Source organism: Hemitrygon akajei, chromosome 1, assembly GCF_048418815.1.
Source record: "Hemitrygon akajei chromosome 1, sHemAka1.3, whole genome shotgun sequence".
NCBI classification, from domain to species: Eukaryota; Metazoa; Chordata; class Chondrichthyes; order Myliobatiformes; family Dasyatidae; genus Hemitrygon; species Hemitrygon akajei.
This window is the reverse complement of record NC_133124.1, coordinates 7059313-7079761: the sequence shown is the minus strand read 5'-3', so window position 1 is coordinate 7079761 and position 20449 is coordinate 7059313. Positions and strand designations below refer to the sequence as shown.

Sequence of the window (20449 nt, the reverse complement as noted above, 5' to 3'; positions counted from 1 at the left end):
TGTACAGGCAGTGCCTACCACTGCCATGAGGGCGGGTGACAGGGAAAAGAATGTTATGTTGATGCCAGTCTGTTCAGCTGCCAGGCGTCCTGTTCCTGAAAATCTCGGACATTGAAACTCATCAAGACGAGGAGGATTTAACTTGATTACTGACGGTCCACTTGAAACTATTTCATTTTTTGCTCTTGCAATTATACCAAAGTGTGTGATCATACTTGAGCAGAGACTTGGTATCATGACACAGTATGAAATGGGGAAGCATCACCTTTGTCTTTTTGTCTCAACTTCTGAGAAAGCCGACTATTCAATGGCCCTGCATTTCCTTCTCCCTCAATATATATCCAGTAGCCACTTTATTACGTAGAGGAGTGGAACTCATTGAGCTCTTCTGCTGTCCATCCAGTTCAAGGTTCGGTGTGTTGTGCATTGAGAAATGCTCTTCTGCACACCACTGTTGTAACATGTGGTTGTTTGAGTTACGGTCACCTTCCTGTCAGCTTGAACCAGTCTGGCCATTCTCCTCTGACCTCTCTCATTAACACAAGGTGTTTATGCTCACAGAACTGCTGCTCACTGGATGTTTTTTTTAAACACCATTCTCTGTAAACTCTCGAGGCTGTTGTGTGTGAAAATCCCAGGAGATCAGCAGTTTCTGAGATAATCAAACCAGTCCCTCGGGCACCAACAATCATTCCACAGTGAAAGTCACGTAGATCACATTTCATCCTCATTCTGATGTTTGGTCTGAACAACAACTGAACTTCTTAACCATAGAACCATAGAACACTACAGCACAGTACAGGCCCTTCAGCCCTCCATGTTGAGCCAACCCATATAATCCTTAAAAAAAAGTACTAAACCCACACTACCCCATAACCCTCCATCTTTCTTTCATCCATGTGCCTGTCCAAGAGGTTCTTAAACACCCCTAATGTTTTACCCTCCACTACCATCCCTGGCAAGTCATTCCAGGCACTCACAACCCTCTGTGTAAAAAACTTACCCCTGATGTCTCCCCTAAACTTCCCTCCCTTAATTTTGTACATATGCCCTCTGGTGTTTGCTATTGGTGCCCTGGGAAACAGGTACTGACTATCCACCCTATCTATGCTTCTCATAATCTTGTAGACCTCTATCAAGTCCCCTCTCATTCTTCTACGCTCCAAAGAGAAAAGTCCCAGCTCTGCTAACCTTGCTTCATATGATTTGTTCTCCAAACCAGACAACATCCTGGTAAACCTCCTCTGCACTCTCTCCATAGCTTCCACATCCTTCCTATAATGAGGTGACCAGAAATGAACACAATACTCTTAAGTGCGGTCTCACCAGAGATTTGTAGAGTTGCAACATGACCTCTCTACTCTTGAACTCAATCCCCCTGTTAATGAAGCCACGCATCCCATAGGCCTCCTTAACTACCCTATCAACCTGTGCAGCGACCTTGAGGGATGTATGGATTTGAACCCCAAGGTCCCTTTGTTCATCCACACTCTTAAGTAACCGACCATTAATCCTGTACTCAGTCTTCTGGTTTGTCCTTCCAAAATGCATCACCTCACACTTGTCCGGATTGAACTCCATCTGCCATTTTTCTGCCCAACTCTTGTGTCAGGAATGGACAGGAGGAGGAGTATAGGAAACTGATACAGGACTTTGTGACATGGTGCAACTCAAACTACCTGCGTCTCAATGTCACCAAGACCAAGGAGATGGTGGTGGACTTTAGGAGATCTAGGCCTCATATGGAGCCAGTGATCATTAATGGAGAATGTGTGGAGCAGGTTAAGACCTACAAGTATCTGGGAGTACAGTTGGACGAGAAGCTAGACTGGACTGCCAACACAGATGCCTTGTGCAGGAAGGCACAGAGTCGACTGTACTTCCTTAGAAGGTTGGCGTCATTCAATGTCTGCAGTGAGATGCTGAAGATGTTCTATAGGTCAGTTGTTGAGAGCGCCCTCTTCTTTGTGGTGGCGTGTTGGGGAGGAAGCATTAAGAAGAAGGACGCCTCACGTCTTAATAAGCTGATAAGGAAGGCGGGCTCTGTCGTGGGCAAAGTACTGGAGAGTTTAACATCGGTAGCTGAGCGAAGGGCGCTGAGTAGGCTACGGTCAATTATGGAAAACCCTGAACATCCTCTACATAGCACCATCCAGAGACAGAGAAGCAGTTTCAGCGACAGGTTACTGTCGATGCAATGCTCCTCAGACAGGATGAAGAGGTCAATACTCCCCAATGCCATTAGGCTTTACAATTCAACTGCCAGGACTTAAGAACTTTTTTTAAAGCTATTATTAATGCTTTTTGAGTTAGTGATTTAGATGCATATCATATTATTACTGAGTTAAGTATTGTATGTAATGAGTTTTTGCTACAACAAGTGTATGGGACATTGGAAAAAAATGTTGAATTTCCCCATGGGGATGAATAAAGTATCTATCTATCTATCTATCTATATCCTCTTGTAACCTTCGACCACCTACAGCTCCATCCACAACTCCTCCCATCTTTGTGCCATCCGCAAACTTACTCACCCATCCTTCCGCCTCTACATACAGGTCATTTATAAAAATCACAAAGAGCAGGGGTCCCAGGACAGATCCCTGTGGCACCCCACTAGTCACCATGTCTGCATGCACTGAGTTGCTGCCACATGATTGGCTGATTAGACATTAGCATCAAAAAGCAGCTGCACCTATTAAAGTGGCTGCTGAGTGTAGTCTTTCATATTTTAGACTTTAAGGAACCCGCAGTCAGTTTTGCTACACTTTTCCTATTTACCTTTCTATAGATGTTCCTCTGTGAGACGCCTGTATTGTAATTTGCCTTATCAATGTCTCTATTCTTCTTTGCCAAATTCAGAAACATTCCCAGTCCTTAAGCTAGCTGTTCTTGGCAACACTGCAAACCATAAATTGGCACATTAACCATCTCGATGTGCAGAAATGTCATGGGAAACCCACATTACTTTCAGAGAAAGATCCCTAGCGTTGTTTGCCATTTTTATGTAGCAACAAAAGCCTACAAAAAATTCCACAGAAATACATTACTGTCACAATTTCTTTCTAGAATTTTAGTGTCCATTATTTACAAATCCCTGCAAGCAGAGTTTTTTATGTATCTGTCGATTCCTGATTTTGTGGGATTTTTGAAACACAACAATCTCCTAGAGTTTACAGAAAATGGTGTGAATGATTCGGACATTGAACTCGTGAACACCACCTCACTTTTTAAATGCATATTATTTGTTTTTGACACGATTTTTAATCTATTCAGTATACTGTAATTTATTTATTTAATTTATTTTATTGTACTGCAGCTGCTAAGCTAACAAACTTCATGACACATGCCGGTGATAATAAACCTGATTTTGAGAAACGTAAAACATCCAGTGAGTGGCAGTTCTATGGGTGAAAACACCTCGTTAATGAGAGAGGTCAGAGGAGAATGGCCAGACTGGTTCAAACTGACAGGAAGGCGACAATGACTCAAATAACTGCACATTCCAACAGTGGTCTCCGAATGCACAACATGCCAAAGCTTGAAGTGGATGGGCTACAGCAGCAGAAGACCATGAACATGGTCACTTTATTAGGTAAAGGAGGTACACAAAGTGGCCACTGAATGTATGTATGCACCCTTGTGGTCTAAACTATGGTGCAAACTGGGAACTCTCAGAAACTCTCAACACTGGGCCATCTGTGTGTTGTGTGTGCCAGGGAAAAGCATTACCTTCATTCCAGCTACAGCAGCAGGGCCAGTGGGATCCACGGCCTGAATATGACATGGTTTATTTCCACGTACAACAAATCCCCAGCCAACTGCATCTCCCACGATCTGAAAAACAGCCACATTTTTTAAAAATAAACATTAAGTCCTTAACCAAAGGTCATCTTTAGATTCCTGTTGCTCAAACCAGCTTCTGTGCTCCTCAGGAAGATTTTCCAAATGCACACAGTCACCACATCTTCTGACAGTCTAAACAGACATGTTTAAAATAAGGCTTGAGGATGCTCCTTAATAGATTCAAAGCAACAGAGTATAAAATCCTGACTTTTTAATATTTCGAGATACATGCCCTTCTGGCCAAATGAGGCCATGCTGCCCAATTACACCCTTGTTGGCAATTAACCGTAAGTCTTTGGAATGTGGGTGGAAACTGGAGTCCTGGAGGAAACCCATGCAGTCACGGGGAGAACGCACAAACTCCACCGACAGTGGTGGAACTGAACTTACGCAGGTTTCTGGCACTTGTTATGCCGTTGGCCCCCTCCTTTGTGAAAATCGCAAGAACTCTAGTTAAGGGGGGGTCAGCTGACCCAAAAGAGAGAGACGTGCGGAAGACCACGTTCTCTCAAGAAGCAGAATAACGGTGACTTTGATTATCGTCTCATGGAAACCACGTGAAAAGCCCTCGGGCAAAGTGGGCTGGTTGAGAGAAAGATCGCATTACCTGCAACTTGATTGATACCTGCGATCCCGTGAAGAAGTATAAAGGCGGGTCTGAGGGGAGGACCCTCAGATGCACCCAGCAGATGCACCCAGCAGACACGAGATCGATTCCCGTGGGAGCGGGACGCCATTTTGAAGGAAGCCACGTACGCTAGATTCCGACTTTGAATCTGTGGCTAAAACCAACGAAAGACTGCTTTTAAAATAACAACGGGGAAGTCTGCTCCCCTGATTCCAAGGATTTGCTCTGCCAAGACGACGGGCAAGTGTGCATCTTTTCTAAATTATAAAGGAAAAAGCCTGCAAACTTCTGAGTGACTCTTAAGACTTCCGTTGGACTCAGTATTACCCCCCTAGACAACTGTAGAGCTTATTTCTGATTGATTATGGTTACACCGGTGTTTTAGATTGAGTTTTGACGATTTGAATGTTTTGTATTAACCATACGTTTGTGCCCTTGTTGAATAAAACGTTTGAAAATAGTAGCATCCGACTCAGCTGATCCATCTATCTTTGCTGGTAAGTTACCTGGTTACGGGGTTTTCGTAACAAGTGGGGTTCTCGTCCCGGATTTGAAACCAAACGGGAGGGTCAGTGAATCGGGCTGTAAGTCCAAACTTAAATCTGGTTACGCAGGTAGCCAGACGAGAAACCAGCAAAGATGGATGTGCAGGAATTTAGGAGAAACCCGACGGTAGAGGCGCTATGGAAAGCTACAAAATCAGACTTAGTAAGTTTGGCGCAGGCATTAGACCTCACAGCGGTGAAGCCAGCAATGAAAAAGCAGGAAGTGCGAAGGGTCATACAACAGCATTACGTTGGGAAGAAGGTGTTTACAGCTGAGGATTTGGAAAATATTCCCGAAAGGAGATTAGTGAGTGGGACAAATCAGGCAGAGTTGGAGAAAGCAAGGCTGGAACATGAGTTTAAAATAAAGCAGCTAGAAGTAGAAGCAACTCAGAAGGCTGCAGAGAGAGAAGCCGAGAGAGCAGAGAGGGCAAAAGAAGCCGAGAGAGCAGAGAGAGAAGCCGAGAGAGCTGAGAGGGAAAGAGAGCAGGTGTTCAAACTAAAGCAGCTAGAAGCAGAAGAGAAAGAGAAACAAAGGAACCATGAATTGGAGCTGGACAGGCGAAAGCAAGAGCGAAGAACTCAAGGGGGAGAGAGGGAGGAGGGGTTTGATATTAGTCGGGCGTTGAGGTTGGTCCCCCCGTTCGAGGAGACGGATGTTGATAGTTATTTCTTGCTCTTTGAAAAGGTGGCAGGGAATCAGCAGTGGCCCAGAGAGCAATGGGTGGCGTTGTTACAAAGTGTGTTACGAGGAAAAGCACAGCGGGTATATGCCGCGCTGCCCACAGAAAGGGACGGGAATTATGATCAAGTAAAGGAGGCCATTCTCCGAGGTTACGAGTTAGTACCTGAGGCGTATAGACAAAGGTTCCGAAATTTAAAAAGAGGGTGGAATCAAACGTATACCGAGCTAGCCCATGAGAAGGGTGTGCTCTTGAACCGTTGGTGCACAGCTGAAAAGGTGGCCGAGAACTATGGGCGTCTCAGGGAGCTAGTTTTGATTGAGGAATTTAAAGGTTGCGTTCCGGAAGAGATCCGAATGTATTTAAATGAGAGGACGAATCAGTCCATCTCAGAGATGGCTAGGCTCGCAGATGAATATGCCCTAACCCACAAGACAAAGTTTTCCTCGCCAAAAAGTTACCCGAGAGACCGTCGGAATGGTAGGGACAGTCCGCCGGCTAAGGGAGAAACTCCACCGGGAGCTAGCACAAAAAGTGAGGATAACAGACAGGAAACCTGGAGATCTCCTGGTTTCAACTGTTTTAATTGTGGAAAGGTGGGACATATTGCATCAAAATGCACTGCTCCGAGGAAGGAGTCGGAACGAGGGAAAGCAGCTATTTCCATAGGCTGTGTTGCGTCGATCCGAAAATCGACAAGCAGGCCCCAGACAGATGGAATACAGGAGGGGCGGGAGACATTTAGGTCCGAAGGAACCGTGGCTTTGAAGGAAGGGGACCCCTCAATTCCCGTACGAATTTGGAGAGACACGGGGGCGGAACTATCGTTAATTAGCCGTAATGTGTTAAAATTCGGCCCTCGCACGGGGGAGGTAGCCCTTAGAGGTATCGGGAACCGAACCGAGGTCGTGCCTTTGCATAGGGTCTTTCTAGATTGTGAGTTGGTGTCGGGACCAGTAGATCTGGGGGTCCTGCCGGAATTGCCAGGAGAAGGAGTGGACGTCCTTCTGGGTAACGACCTAGCGGGTGGGAAGATGGGTGCCGCCTTGAAGCTGACCACCCAGCCCGTGAGAGTTGAAGACCCTCCCTCAGAAAAAAAATTCTATCCCGCATGTGCGGTCACTCGCAGCATGTTGAAAAGGGCCGCTGAGACCGAGAGCGGGTGGAATCTGGCCAGTTTTGATTTGGCCGAAACTTTTTTACCGACTCTGTACCAACGAGAGTCCGAGGAAAGGAAAACGGAGAGTAGGGAGGAACGAGTGGGAAATCGGGAAGAGGTAGACCGGTCCTTAGCCAGAAGAGAGTTTGTACGGGAACAGAATGGTGACGAGGAGCTGGTAGCCTTGAGAGAGTCGGTTCTCTCCGAGACTGAACTGGAGGCTGAGCCAGAGGGTTATTATCTCCAGGAGGGGGTGTTGATGAGGAAGTGGAGACCCCCTGCGGTGCAGGCCGATGAGGACTGGGCGGTGCTACATCAGATAGTAGTCCCGAAAGTATATCGGGACGACATTCTTGACTTAGCCCATAAGGGACCTTTAGGCGGGCATTTAGGAATAAAGAAGACCGTGGAGCGGGTTCAGAGGGAATTCTATTGGCCCAATCTGAGGAAAGATGTTACTGAGTATTGTAAAAGATGTCATACCTGCCAGGTGGTGGGTAAGCCGAATCAAGTTATCCCTAAGGCCCCCCTCCGACCTATTCCCGCATGTGAGGAGCCTTTCTCCCGAGTCATTGTGGATTTTGTGGGACCCTTACCTAAAACTGCGAGTGGGCGGCAGTATATCATGACCCTGATGTGTGCCGCTACACGATTTCCCGAGGCCGTGCCTCTGGGTAGTATTAGGACCTCTGCGGTGGTGAAGGCCCTTATCAAATTCTTTACCACCGTGGGGCTACCCAAGGAGATACAATCAGACCAGGGAAGTACATTCACGTCGAACGCATTTCGGCAGATGATGACCCAGCTCGGGGTGAGGTTGGAAAGGTTCCACGCTACCCTAAAGACCATGCTTAAAGCTTATTGCCAGGAGAACGTTCGAGACTGGGATGAGGCTTTACCCCTTTTGTTATTTGCCGTAAGGGATACAGTCCAGTGCTCCCTGGGGTTCAGTCCGTTCGAGCTGGTTTTCGGTCACAGGCCCAGGGGACCCCCAACCCTACTGAAAGAAAAATGGTCTAACCCGACCGCCCAAGTCAGTGTGGTCGACTATGTGCTGAAATTCCGGGAAAGGCTGCGTCAAGTATGCGCCTTGGCAAACGAAAACCTTAAAGCCTCTCAGGAAAAAATGGGTCAGTGGTATAACAAGAGAGCGAGAGAACGAGAGTTTCACGTGGGCGACCGGGTCCTGGTCCTATTCTCGGTAGCTACTCACCCCCTGGGGGCGAGGTTTCAAGGACCATATACAGTGCGTAAGAAAATAGACTCGCTGAATTACGTGATCGAAACCCCCGACCGACAAAAGCCGACCCAGTTAGTTCACGTGAACATGATAAAAGGGTATCACGAACCCACCCCCCCGGTTGTTGGCGCGGCCATGAAAGCCGATGAAGTTGGGGGGGACGGTAAGGAGGAACCAGAACGGTTCGACAAGATAGGTATAGTCCCTACCAGATTAGAGAACTCTGTCGTATTGGAGAATCTTGCGGGTAAAGTTGGCCACTTAAAGCCTGAACAGCGGGAGCAGGTAATACAGCTCGTTAACCGGCATGCAGACTTATGCCCAGATGTTCCCCGAAGGTGTAATGGGACGCAACATGATGTGATAGCTACCTCAACTCAACCTATTAAACAAGCCCCTTATCGGATGAATCCTAAGAAAAGCCAGCTGGTAGAGAAGGAGATTGAACATATGCTAGCTGCTGGGATAATCCGCGAATCCTCATCCGCGTGGGCTTCTCCTTGCGTGGTTGTCCCAAAGCCGGACGGGACCATAAGATTCTGTACCGATTATCGGAAGGTCAACGCGGTTACCCAGACCGATGCTTACCCTCTTCCCCGGGTGGATGATTGCATTGATCAACTGGGGAAGGCAAGGTACATCACAAAAATTGACTTGCTAAAGGGGTACTGGTGCGTTCCTTTAACGGACAGGGCTCGAGAGATTTCAGCCTTTGTCACCCCGTCTGGGTTGTACGAGTACAACGTTATGCCGTTTGGGATGAAAAATGCCCCAGGGACATTTCAGCGGATGATAGACGCTGTGATAAAGGGGTTAACCCACACCAAGGCTTATCTTGACGATGTGGTAGTTTGGAATGACACCTGGGAGGAGCATCTGGGGGCTGTAGAAAGTTTGTTTACCCGAATGTCGGCAGCCCACCTTACTGTAAACCTCGCCAAGAGTGAGTTTGGTCATGCCACGATCACCTATCTGGGGTATGTGGTGGGAGACGGGCAGTTGGCCCCTGTGCAGGCGAAGGTCCGGGCTATTTCCGAGGTCCCGGTACCCTCCAATAAAAGGGCCCTGAGGAGGTTTCTGGGCATGGTGGGATACTATCGGAAATTCTGTAAAAATTTTGCGGACATTGCGCTCCCCCTTACAAAATTACTGCAGAAGGAGGAAAAATTTGAGTGGGGTCATTCTTGTCAGAATGCCTTTGAAAAGTTAAAAGCCGTATTGTGCCATGACCCGGTGTTAAAAGCGCCCGATCTGTTAACCCCTTCTCCTTGGCCACGGACGCCAGCGATGAGGCGGCAGGAGCAGTCCTATTGCAGCAAGCGGGGGATGGAGTGGAGCACCCGGTAGCATATTTCTCTCGGAAGTTCAATAGACACCAGAGGAATTACTCTTCCGTGGAAAAGGAATTGTTAGCGCTTGTGTTAGCGATACAACATTTCGAAGTGTACATTTGTCCGGCGCAAAGACCCCTAGTGGTCTATACCGATCACAACCCGCTGGTATTCTTGAACAATATGAAAAACAAAAACAGAAGGTTATTAAGCTGGAGTCTGATGCTACAAGAATTTGATATTAAGATCCAGCACATAAAGGGGAGTGATAATGTGCTAGCGGATTGTTTATCCAGGTGCTGAATTAAGTATACGATGTATGGCACGGTAGGGTAAGGTATTAAAGAAAAGGGGCACTGTACTTGTTACCTGTTTAGATACTGACTTGAATGTATAACAGTAGTACTCTGTGAAGAGAAAAGCTTGTGTAGTATGTAGATTCAAAAGAAAGAGAGAAAAAAAAATCCGGTGTCAACCTGTTTTTAACCGCTGGTTAAAACCCATTATGGGGGGAGGTGTTATGCCGTTGGCCCCCTCCTTTGTGAAAATCGCAAGAACTCTAGTTAAGGGGGGTCAGCTGACCCAAAAGAGAGAGACGTGCGGAAGACCACGTTCTCTCAAGAAGCAGAATAACGGTGACTTTGATTATCGTCTCATGGAAACCACGTGAAAAGCCCTCGGGCAAAGTGGGCTGGTTGAGAGAAAGATCGCATTACCTGCAACTTGATTGATACCTGCGATCCCGTGAAGAAGTATAAAGGCGGGTCTGAGGGGAGGACCCTCAGATGCACCCAGCAGACACGAGATCGATTCCCGTGGGAGCGGGACGCCATTTTGAAGGAAGCCACGTACGCTAGATTCCGACTTTGAATCTGTGGCTAAAACCAACGAAAGACTGCTTTTAAAATAACAACGGGGAAGTCTGCTCCCCTGATTCCAAGGATTTGCTCTGCCAAGACGACGGGCAAGTGTGCATCTTTTCTAAATTATAAAGGAAAAAGCCTGCAAACTTCTGAGTGACTCTTAAGACTTCCGTTGGACTCAGTATTACCCCCCTAGACAACTGTAGAGCTTATTTCTGATTGATTATGGTTACACCGGTGTTTTAGATTGAGTTTTGACGATTTGAATGTTTTGTATTAACCATACGTTTGTGCCCTTGTTGAATAAAACGTTTGAAAATAGTAGCATCCGACTCAGCTGATCCATCTATCTTTGCTGGTAAGTTACCTGGTTATGGGGTTTTCGTAACACACTGTAGTTGTTATGCATGCGCAGTGAAAGCAACACAGGAGGAGATAATTTGAGAGTTAGGGGGCAAAAGCTTAAGGGTAGCATGAGGGGGAATTTCTTTACTCAGAGAGTGGTAGCTGTGTGGAACGAGCTTCCAGTAGAAGTGGTAGAGGCAGGTTCGGTATTGTAATTTAAAGTAAAATTGGATAGGTATATGGACAGGAAAGGAATGGAGGGTTATGGGCTGAGTGCGGGCCAGTGGGACTAGGTGAGAGTAAGCATCGGCAGGACTAGAAGGGCCGAGATGGCCTGTTTCCGTGCTGTAATTGTTATATGGTTATAATATGGCTAAACGTTTTTACTGAGTCATGTTAGTACACGTTGGGTGACTTAGGAGTAGAAAGAGACAAAAGCATGCACACTCTCAGAAACACTCTGGGTACCAGCTTTGCCGAGACAAAGCTGGTACCTAAAAACAGAGAGACAGCCCTCCCCATGATCAAACTGGCAATCAATCCATTACAATTCAGTAATACAATTACACTAATCACAATGCTACCATTCAATTTGGACAAGCATCAGAATCTTAAGGTTTGTTCAACTACCAAAGTTGAAAGTCTTGTAGAATTACAGAGAGTAATTATAGTTGGCTAAAATTACTTACTGTCAATGTCTTCTTTGTATAGGGTGCTCCAGGCGCTAGAAGTTCTTCTATAGTTACCGGCCTCTTCAGCACTGAAACAAATGATACCAAAGCAAGGTCTTCAATTTAAATGCTCACTTCAACTTCTAAGACAGTGAAAATATTAAAGGGAATATATTTTAAAATTTAATAATTTTAAAATATTAAAGCACCTCCCAGGGCATGACCTCTCATTGCTGCTCCCATCACAGGAAGTATCAAAGTCTCAGAGCTCACACCACCAGGTTCAGGAACAGTTATTACCCCTCAACCATCAGGCTATAGAAGCAAAGGGGATAACTTCACCCAATTTCACTTGCCCATCATTGAAATTTTCCTACAACCTCTGGACTCACTTTCAAGGACTCATTATCTCATGTTCTCAATATTTATTGCTTATTTAATTATTTTTATTACTTCTTGCTTTCTTTTTGTATTTGTACAGTTTGTTGTCTTTTGCACACTGGTTGAACGTCCAAGTTGGTGCGGTCTTTCACTGATTCTATTATGGTTCATCGTAATAAATAAATAAACGAGAGAATCCAAAAACAGCAGGTCAGAAAACATCTGTGGAAGCAGAAACTGTTTATCACCTATCACCTTAAATGCCCCCTCCTGTTAGCCATTTCAGCCCTGGGAAAAAGCCTCTGGCTATCCACACGATCAATGCCTCTCGTCATCTTATACACTTCTATCAGATCACCTCTATCCTCCGTCACTCCAAGGAAAAAAGGCTGAGTTCACTGAACCTATTCTCATAAGACATGCTCCCCAATCCAGGCAACTTCCTTGTAAATCTCCTTTGCACGCTCTCTATAGTATGCACATCCTTCCTGTAGTGAGATGACCAGAACTGAACATAGTATACCTATTGGGTATACTATATACTACCAAGTTCTTATATAGCTGTAACATTACTTCACGGCTCTTAAACTCAATTCCACGGTTGATGAAGACCATCACACCATATATGTTCATAACAACACTGTCAACCTGTGCAGCAGCTTTGTGTATCCTATGGACTCGGACCCCAAGATCCCTCTGATCCTCAAAGCTGTCAAGAGTCTTACCATTAATACCATATTCTGCCATCATATTTGACCTACCAAAATGAACTACTTCACACTTATCTGGGTTGAACTCCATCTGCCACTTCTCAGCCCAGTTTTGCATCCTATCAATGTCCCGCTGTAACCTCTGACAGCCCTCCACACTATCCACAACACCCCCAACCTTTGCGTCATCAGCAAATTTACTAACCCATCCCTCCACTTCCTCATCCAGGTCATTTATAAAAAGCACAAGAAGGAGGGGTCCCAAGACAGATCCTTGTGGAACACCACTGGTCACCAATCTCCATGCATAATACGAACCATTTACAACCACCCTTTGCCTTCTGTGGGCAAGCCAATTCTGTTTTGTTACATCCTCAAAGAATTCAATCAGGCTTGTAAGGCACGACCTGTCCTTGACAAAGACGTGCTGACTATGACTAATTATATTATGACTCTCCAAATGCTCATAACTCCAGCCTCTCAGGATCGTCTCCAAAAACTTTCCCACTACTGAAATCAGACTCACTGGTCTATAATTTCCTGGGTTATCTCTGCTCCCTTTCTTGAACAAGGGAACAAATTTGCAACCTTCCAGTTCTCCAGCACTTCTTCCATCCCTATTGGTGATGCAAAGATCATCACCAGAGGATCAGCAATCTTCTCCCTCGCTTCCCACTGTAGCCTGGGGTATATCTCATCTGGTCTCAGTAACTTATAAAATTTACTGTTTTTCAAAAGCTCCAGTACATCCTCTTTCTTCATGTCTATATACTCAAATGCTTCAGTCCATTGTTAGTCATCCCCAGAATTGCCAAGGTCCTTTTCCCTGGTGAATACACTTCATAAAAACAATTGATCATTCTCACAGTGCTCTTGTGGAAGTCTGCTGTATGAAAATTAAGGGTTGTGCTTTTCATAATTCAGTCATGGCTACACTTTAAAGAACTTTATTAGCTGAAAAACAGTTGGGACATTCCCAACTAGACATTAAATAGCTGGAGCGGCCTGGCTTGGGAGGGCCTACTGTGAGCTGCATTGTCAAACAAATGAAAATAGTCGGTCCTTTGTCCAAATACACAGTGAAGAATCTGTTTTGATCTAACTAATTTGATTTACCTATGACACAACTATTGTTGGCAGAGTTTCTGATGGTTAAGATGGGGTGTACAGCAGCGAGACAGATTAGCTGGCAACAACCTTGCACTCAGTGTAATAATAGGCATCCGTTAGTCTCGTGAGACCATGGATTTGCGCCTTGGAAGGTTTCCAGGGCACAGGTTGTATGGGAGACCGGCAGTTGCCCAAGCTGCAAGCCTTCCCCTCTCCACGCCATCGATGTTGTCCAAGGGAAGGGCACTAGGACCCAAGCAGCTTGGCACCTGTGTCGTCGCAGAGCAATGTGTTGTTAAGTGCCTTGCTCAAGGACACAACATGCAGCCTCAGCTGAGGCTCGAACCAGTGACCTTATCCACCGATAAGTGACCGATACCTTATCCACTAGGCCACGCACCAACATGGGCTTACACTGCACTCAGTGTAAGACCAAGGAATTGATTGTGGACTTCAGGAAGGGGAAGTCAAGGGAACACACACCAGTTCTCATCGGGAGATCAGCAGTGGCAAGAGTGAGCAGTTTCAAGTTCCTGGTTGACAACAGCTCTGAACATCTATCCTGGCTCCAACATATTGATGAAATTTTAAAGAAGGCATGACAGTGATTATACTTCATTTGAGGTTTGATGGGATCCAGTATGTCACCAAAGACTCTTACAAATATCTACTGATGTACGGCAGAGAGCATTCTGACTGGTTTCATCGCTGTCTGGAACGGGGAGACCACTGCACAGGATCAAAGGCTGTAGAGGGTTGTAAACTCATCCAGCTCCATCATGGTCACAAGTGTCCCCACTGAGGGCATCTCTGATAGGTGATGCCTCAAGATTCATCATTGAGAACTTTCACCATCCAGGACATGCTCTGTTCTCATTACTACAATCAGGGAGAAGGTACAGGAGCCCAAAGACACACAGTCAATGTTTTAGGAGCAGCTTCTTCCCCTCTGTCATCAGATTTCTGAATGAACAATTAACCCACAAATACCACCTCATTATTTTGCTCTCTTTTTGCACTATGCCTTATTATAACTAAAAGTAAATTTATTTCTTCCACTGTACTGCTGCTACAAAACAATAAATTTCACAACGTATGTCAGTGACACATGTAAATCCGAGTCAGATGATTCGTTCCAGTTTGCAGCGTTGTGAGGAATTTGAGAAGATTGCATGAAGACCTGCAGCCTTACCTGACTTTGGATTGGAGAGGACCGGAGGGCTGTTGTTGGACGTGGGGCTGCTGCTGTAGTAACCACTGCTGCCCCCGCTGCTGCTCAAACTACATCGTCGGACGGCTGAGATAATCTTGATTTCCTTTGTCGGGCTCACTATACAAACGGAGCATAATCAGTGAGGCAATGTGAAGGTGGATGATAAGAGTAAATTCATGCTGTAATGATTATCTTTACATGGCTAAGTGATTCTGCAAAACTTCGTCACACCCTTGGAAGCTTCAATATTTAGCTTTCTTTTTGCTGTGATGCTAAACAGAATAATAAACCAAAGGCCATTCAGCCCATCAAAACTACCCCATTATTGCTTCATGGCTGATTTATTTTCCCTCTTAATGCCATTCTCCTGTCTTCTCCCCTTACCATAGGGTCATACAAAGCAACAGTGCACACAGACCCATCAGCCCATCTAGTCTGTGTCAAAACATTTAAACTGCCTAGTCCCATCGACCTGCACCCGGACCACAGCTCATCATACCATCCCATCCACGTACCTATCCAAATTTCTCTTAAAACAGTTCACATCCTTACTAATCAAGAGTCTATCAACCTCTGTTTTAAATACACCGAAAGACTTGATCTCCACAGCCATCTGTGGCAATGAATTCCACAGATTCACTACCTTCCAGCTAAAAAAGAAATTCATCTGTTCTAATGGAATGTTCTTCTATCCTGAGGCTGTGCACTCTAGTCCTAGACTTCCCTATTATAGGAAACATCCTCTCCACATCCACTCTATCTAGGCCTTTTGATAAATTTCAGTGAAATACCCCCCATTCTTCTGAACGGAAGTGAGTACAAGCCCAGAGCCATCAAATGCTTCTCATATGTTAACCCTTTCATTCCTGCAACCATTCTCATGAACTTCCTCTGGAAATCCTCCAATGCCAGCATGCCTTTTCTAACATAAGGGGCTCAAAAATGCTCACCATACTTTTGCCCATGACTAGAGCACAGAACTTGGCCTGTGTCATGTATGGGACATGGTGATTGATTTATCCAGAATTTAAACAAAATCATTCTCCAGCTGTGAGTGTTGTTGCTAACCCCAGCATTAACACGAATGATTCTGAAAGACCACCCCTGCCATCGGCATGTCCAGTGTTCAGTGTCTTCATTCGCCGTCAGCGGCGAGTCCTGAGGTTGATCGAAAGTTCAGAACTCTATGGAAGCCTGGGCCTGCAAGACTCTGCCAGTCTGCTGTATGCTTGAGAATCCTCAAGTCTGCTGCAGGCTGACAGTGGCCTATCTTGGGACTGGAGGACTGTGTGTGAAGGTAGGTGGGTGGGAGGGAGAATGGGGTTCACTTTGTTGTTGTTGTTGTTTTGTTGCTTGCTGTGTTCTGTGTTTGTCTGCTGAGCATTGTGGGAATGCTACATTGGCACCATAACCACGGTGACACTCGCGGTTGCCCCCAGCACATCCTTCCGTTGTGCTGGTTGTTAACACAAACAATGCATTTCACTGTATGTTTCAAAGTATGTGTAATACATAAATCTGAATCTCTTTGAACCGCAGCATTCCACAGTGTGTGCTACATTACACACAGGGAATGCTAACTATAATCCAGGGTTTACTCATGGAAAGCTGATTCCAAAAGAGCTTTTAATGCCATCAGCCATAATTCCGGCAGCTAGATCATTATCATCATGTGCCACCTTGTGTGATGGTCTTCCCATGACCATGATTGTTCTTGACAAACTTTTCCACAAAGCTGGTTTGCCATTGCCTTCTGGGCAGTGTCTTTACAAGATGGGTGACCCCAGATATTATCAATTCTCTTCCGAGATTGCCTGCCTGGCGTCAGTGGTCACGTAACCAAGACTTGTTCATACGGCCATTCACCACCTGCTCCCAAGTCTTCATGCGACCCTGATGGTGGGGGGGGGGGGGGGGGGCTGCTAAGCAGGTGCTACACCTTGCCCAAGGGTGACCTGCAGACTAGTGGAGGGAAGGAATGCCTTACACCTCCTTTGGTAGAGACGCATCTCTACTCTGCCCTTTTATCATAGCCCTTCTAAAAATCCATGGTGTTAGCATCTACAGCATTACCCTACCTCATCCCCACTCCCACTGGGGGGAGGTGATGCACCATCCACGCTAGGAACATGAGACACAAAAACTCAAAAGCAATTGCTTTCCCCAAGCAGTAAGGCTGATCAACAACTACACACATTAACCCACCCAACCACTACTTAATCATTTCCTTGTCAGAGTCACCTCATGTTGAGTCAGTTCTCTACCTAGAGTCACTTTATGGACATAAATCAGTCTATGAATAAAAGCTAATCTTATAGAAACATAGAAAATAGGTGCAGGAGTAGGCCATTCGGCCCTTCGAGCCTGCACCGCCATTCAGTATGATCATGGCTGATCATCCAACTCAAAACCCTGTACCTGCTTTCTCTCCATACCCCCTGATCCCTTTAGCCACAAGGGCCATATCTAACTTCCTCTTAAATATAGCTAATGAACTGGCCTCAACTGTTTCCTGTGGCAGAGAATTCCACAGATTCACCACTCTCTGTGTGAAGAAGTCCATCCTAAAAGGCTTCCCCTTTATCCTTAAACTGTGACCCCTCATTCTGGACTTCCCCAACATCAGAAACAATCTTCCTGCATCTAGCCTGTCCAATCACTTTAGAATTTTATACGTTTCAATAAGATCCACCCTCAATCTTCTAAATTCCATTGAGTATAAGCCTAGTCGATCCAGTCTTTCTTCATATGAAAGTCCTGCCATCCCAGGAAACAATCTGGTGAACCTTCTCTGTACTCCCTCTATGGCAAGAATGTCTTTCCTCAGATTAGGGGACCAAAACTGCACACAATATTCTAGGTGCAGTCTCACCAAGGCCTTGTACAACTGCAGTAGAACCTCCCTGCTCCTGTACTCAAATCCTTTTGCTATGAATGCCAACATACCATTGCCTTTTTCACCGCCTGCTGTACCTGCATGCCCACCTTCAATGACTGGTGTACAATGACACCCAGGTCTCGTTGCATCTCCCCTTTTCCTAATCAGCCACTGTTCAGATAATAATCTGTTTTCCTATTCTTGCAACCAAAGTGGATAACCTCACATTTATCCACATTAAATTGCATCTGTCATGAATTTGCCCACTCACCTAACCTATCCAAGTCACCCTGCATCCTCTTAGCATCCTCCTCACAGCTAACACCACTGCCCAGCTTCGTGTCATCCGCAAACTTGGAGATGCTGCATTTAATTCCCTCGTCTAAATCATTAATATATTGTAAACAACTGGGGTCCCAGCACTGAGCCTTGCGGTACCCCACTAGTCACTGCCTGCCATTCTGAAAAGGTCCCGTTTACTCCCACTCTTTGCTTCCTGTCTGCCAACCAATTCTCTATCCACATCAATACCATACCCCCAATACTGTGTGCTTTAAGTTTTCACACTAATCTCCTGTGTGGGACCTTGTCAAAAGCCTTTTGAAAATCTAAATATACCACATCCACTGGCTCTCCCCTATCCACTCTACTAGTTACATCTTCAAAAAATTCTATAAGATTCGTCAGACATGATTTTCCTTTCACAAATCCATGCTGACTTTGTCCAATGATTTCACCTCTTTCCAAATGTGCTGTTATCACATCTTTGATAACCGACTCTAGCATTTTCCCCACCACCGATGTCTGCCTAACCGATCTATAATTCCCCGGTTTCTCTCTCCCTCCTTTTTTAAAAAGTGGGGTTATGTTAGCCACCCTCCAATCCTCAGGAACTAATCCAGAATCTAAGGAGTTTTGAAAAATTATCACTAATGCATCCACTATTTCTTGGGCTACTTCCTTAAGCACTCTGGGATGCAGACCATCTGGCCCTGGGGATTTATCTGCCTTTAATCCCTTCAATTTACCTAACACCACTTCCCTACTAACATGTATTTCCCTCAGTTCCTCCATCTCACTAGACCCTCGGTCCCTTACTATTTCCGGAAGATTATTTATGTCCTCCTTAGTGAAGACAGACGCAAAGTAGTTATTCAATTGGTCTGCCATATCTTTGTTCCCTATGATCAATTCACCTGTTTCTGACTGTAAAGGACCTACATTTGTCTTGACCAATCTTTTTCTTTTCACATATCTATAAAAGCTTTTACAGCCAGTTTTTATGTTCCCTGCCAGCTTTCTCTCATAATCTTTTTTCCCTTTCCTAATTAAGCCCTTTGTCCTCCTCTGCTGGTCTCTGAATTTCTCCCAGTCCTCAGGTGTGCTGCTTTTTTTTGCTAATTTATATGTTTCTTCTTTGGACTTGATACTATCCCTAATTTCCCTTGTCAGCCACGGGTGCACTACCTTCCCTGGTTTATTCTTTTGCCAAACTGGGATGAACAATTGTTGTAGTTCATCCATGCGATCTTTAAATGCTTGCCATTGCATATCCACCGTCAACCCTTTAAGTATCATTTGCCAGTCTATCTTAGCTAATTCACGTCTCATACCTTATATATTTATATTTATTGTGACTTTCTTAATGTGTACTTTATGCTTATTGTGTTTTTTTTTAATGCTGCCAACAGATCCAGAGTAACAATCATCTCGTTCTCCTTTCCACTTGTGTGCTGAACAATGACAATAAACTATCTCGAATCTTAGTTCTGAATTCACAACTATTACCAAATATTTAGTGTCAGGGGAACTACAGATGTTTTACTGTAGAGCTCTGTTCAATTAGCTTTGCAATGACAACACCGGCACTGAATTCCCAGAAGGACCTGTTACCGGCTGGGTAAACACAGGGTTCCCATACACATTCTCAGGGCTCTGCAACTGAGAAAACTACTTTTACATGTTTTAAAGTAAACATGAAAAACTGTTCATTTTGGAATAAAATATTAGAACACTACAGCTAGTCTTGATTCTAAGATCAATCTAGCCCAGAGGTTCCAGACTTTCTTATCCATGGACCCCCAGCTTGACAAGCCATGATTCAACTCTTCCCTCCGACATAGCCCTCCATTTTTCTATCATCCATGTGACTATCTAAACGTTTCTTAAAAGTCCCTAATGTATCTGCCTCTACCTCCACACTGGCAGAACATGCCAGGCATTCACTACTGTGTAAAAATCCTACCTCTGACATCCCCATCTATACTTTCCTTCAATCACCTTAAAATTATGCTCCATCCAATTAGCCACTTCCACTCTGGGAAAAAGTCACTGGCTGTCCACTCGATCTATGCCTCTTATCATCTAGCACACAAAACAGAATGCAATCAAAAGAGAAATCCAACTTTAGAAATAAAACTCCATTACTCTGTGGTTAAGAAGGCATACGGTGCATTGGCCTTCATCAACCGTGGGAGTGAGTTTAAGTGCCGGGAGGTAATGCTACAGGTATATAGGGCCCTGGTCAGACCCCACTTGGAGTACTGTGCTCAGTTCTGGTCGCCTCACTACAGGAAGGATGTGGATACTATAGAAAGGGTGCAGAGGAGATTTTCAAGGATGTTGCCTGGATTGGGGAGCATGCCTTATGAGAATAGGCTGAGTTCACTCAGCCTTTTCTCCTTTGAGCGATGGAGGATGAGAGGTACCTGACAGAGGTGGATAAGATGATGAGAGGCATTGATCGTGTGGATAGAAACACAGAAAACCTACAGCACAATACTGGCCCTTCGGCTCACAAAGCTGTGCCGAACATGTCCCTACCTTAGAACTACCTAGGCTTTATC

At 45.3% G+C, this 20449-nt stretch overlaps 1 protein-coding gene across 1 annotated transcript in view; it reads right to left on the bottom strand.

Moving 5' to 3' along the window:
- Positions 1-20449, bottom strand: part of deptor (DEP domain containing MTOR-interacting protein) — a 119498-nt gene that overhangs the window by 17233 nt on the left and 81816 nt on the right. The window contains exons 7-9 of the mRNA XM_073028969.1: positions 14705-14842; positions 11330-11400; positions 3733-3837 (exon numbers count right to left, since the gene is read on the bottom strand). Of these exons, the coding sequence (XP_072885070.1) occupies positions 3733-3837; positions 11330-11400; positions 14705-14842 (314 nt within the window). The remainder of the gene's footprint in view (positions 1-3732; positions 3838-11329; positions 11401-14704; positions 14843-20449) is intronic.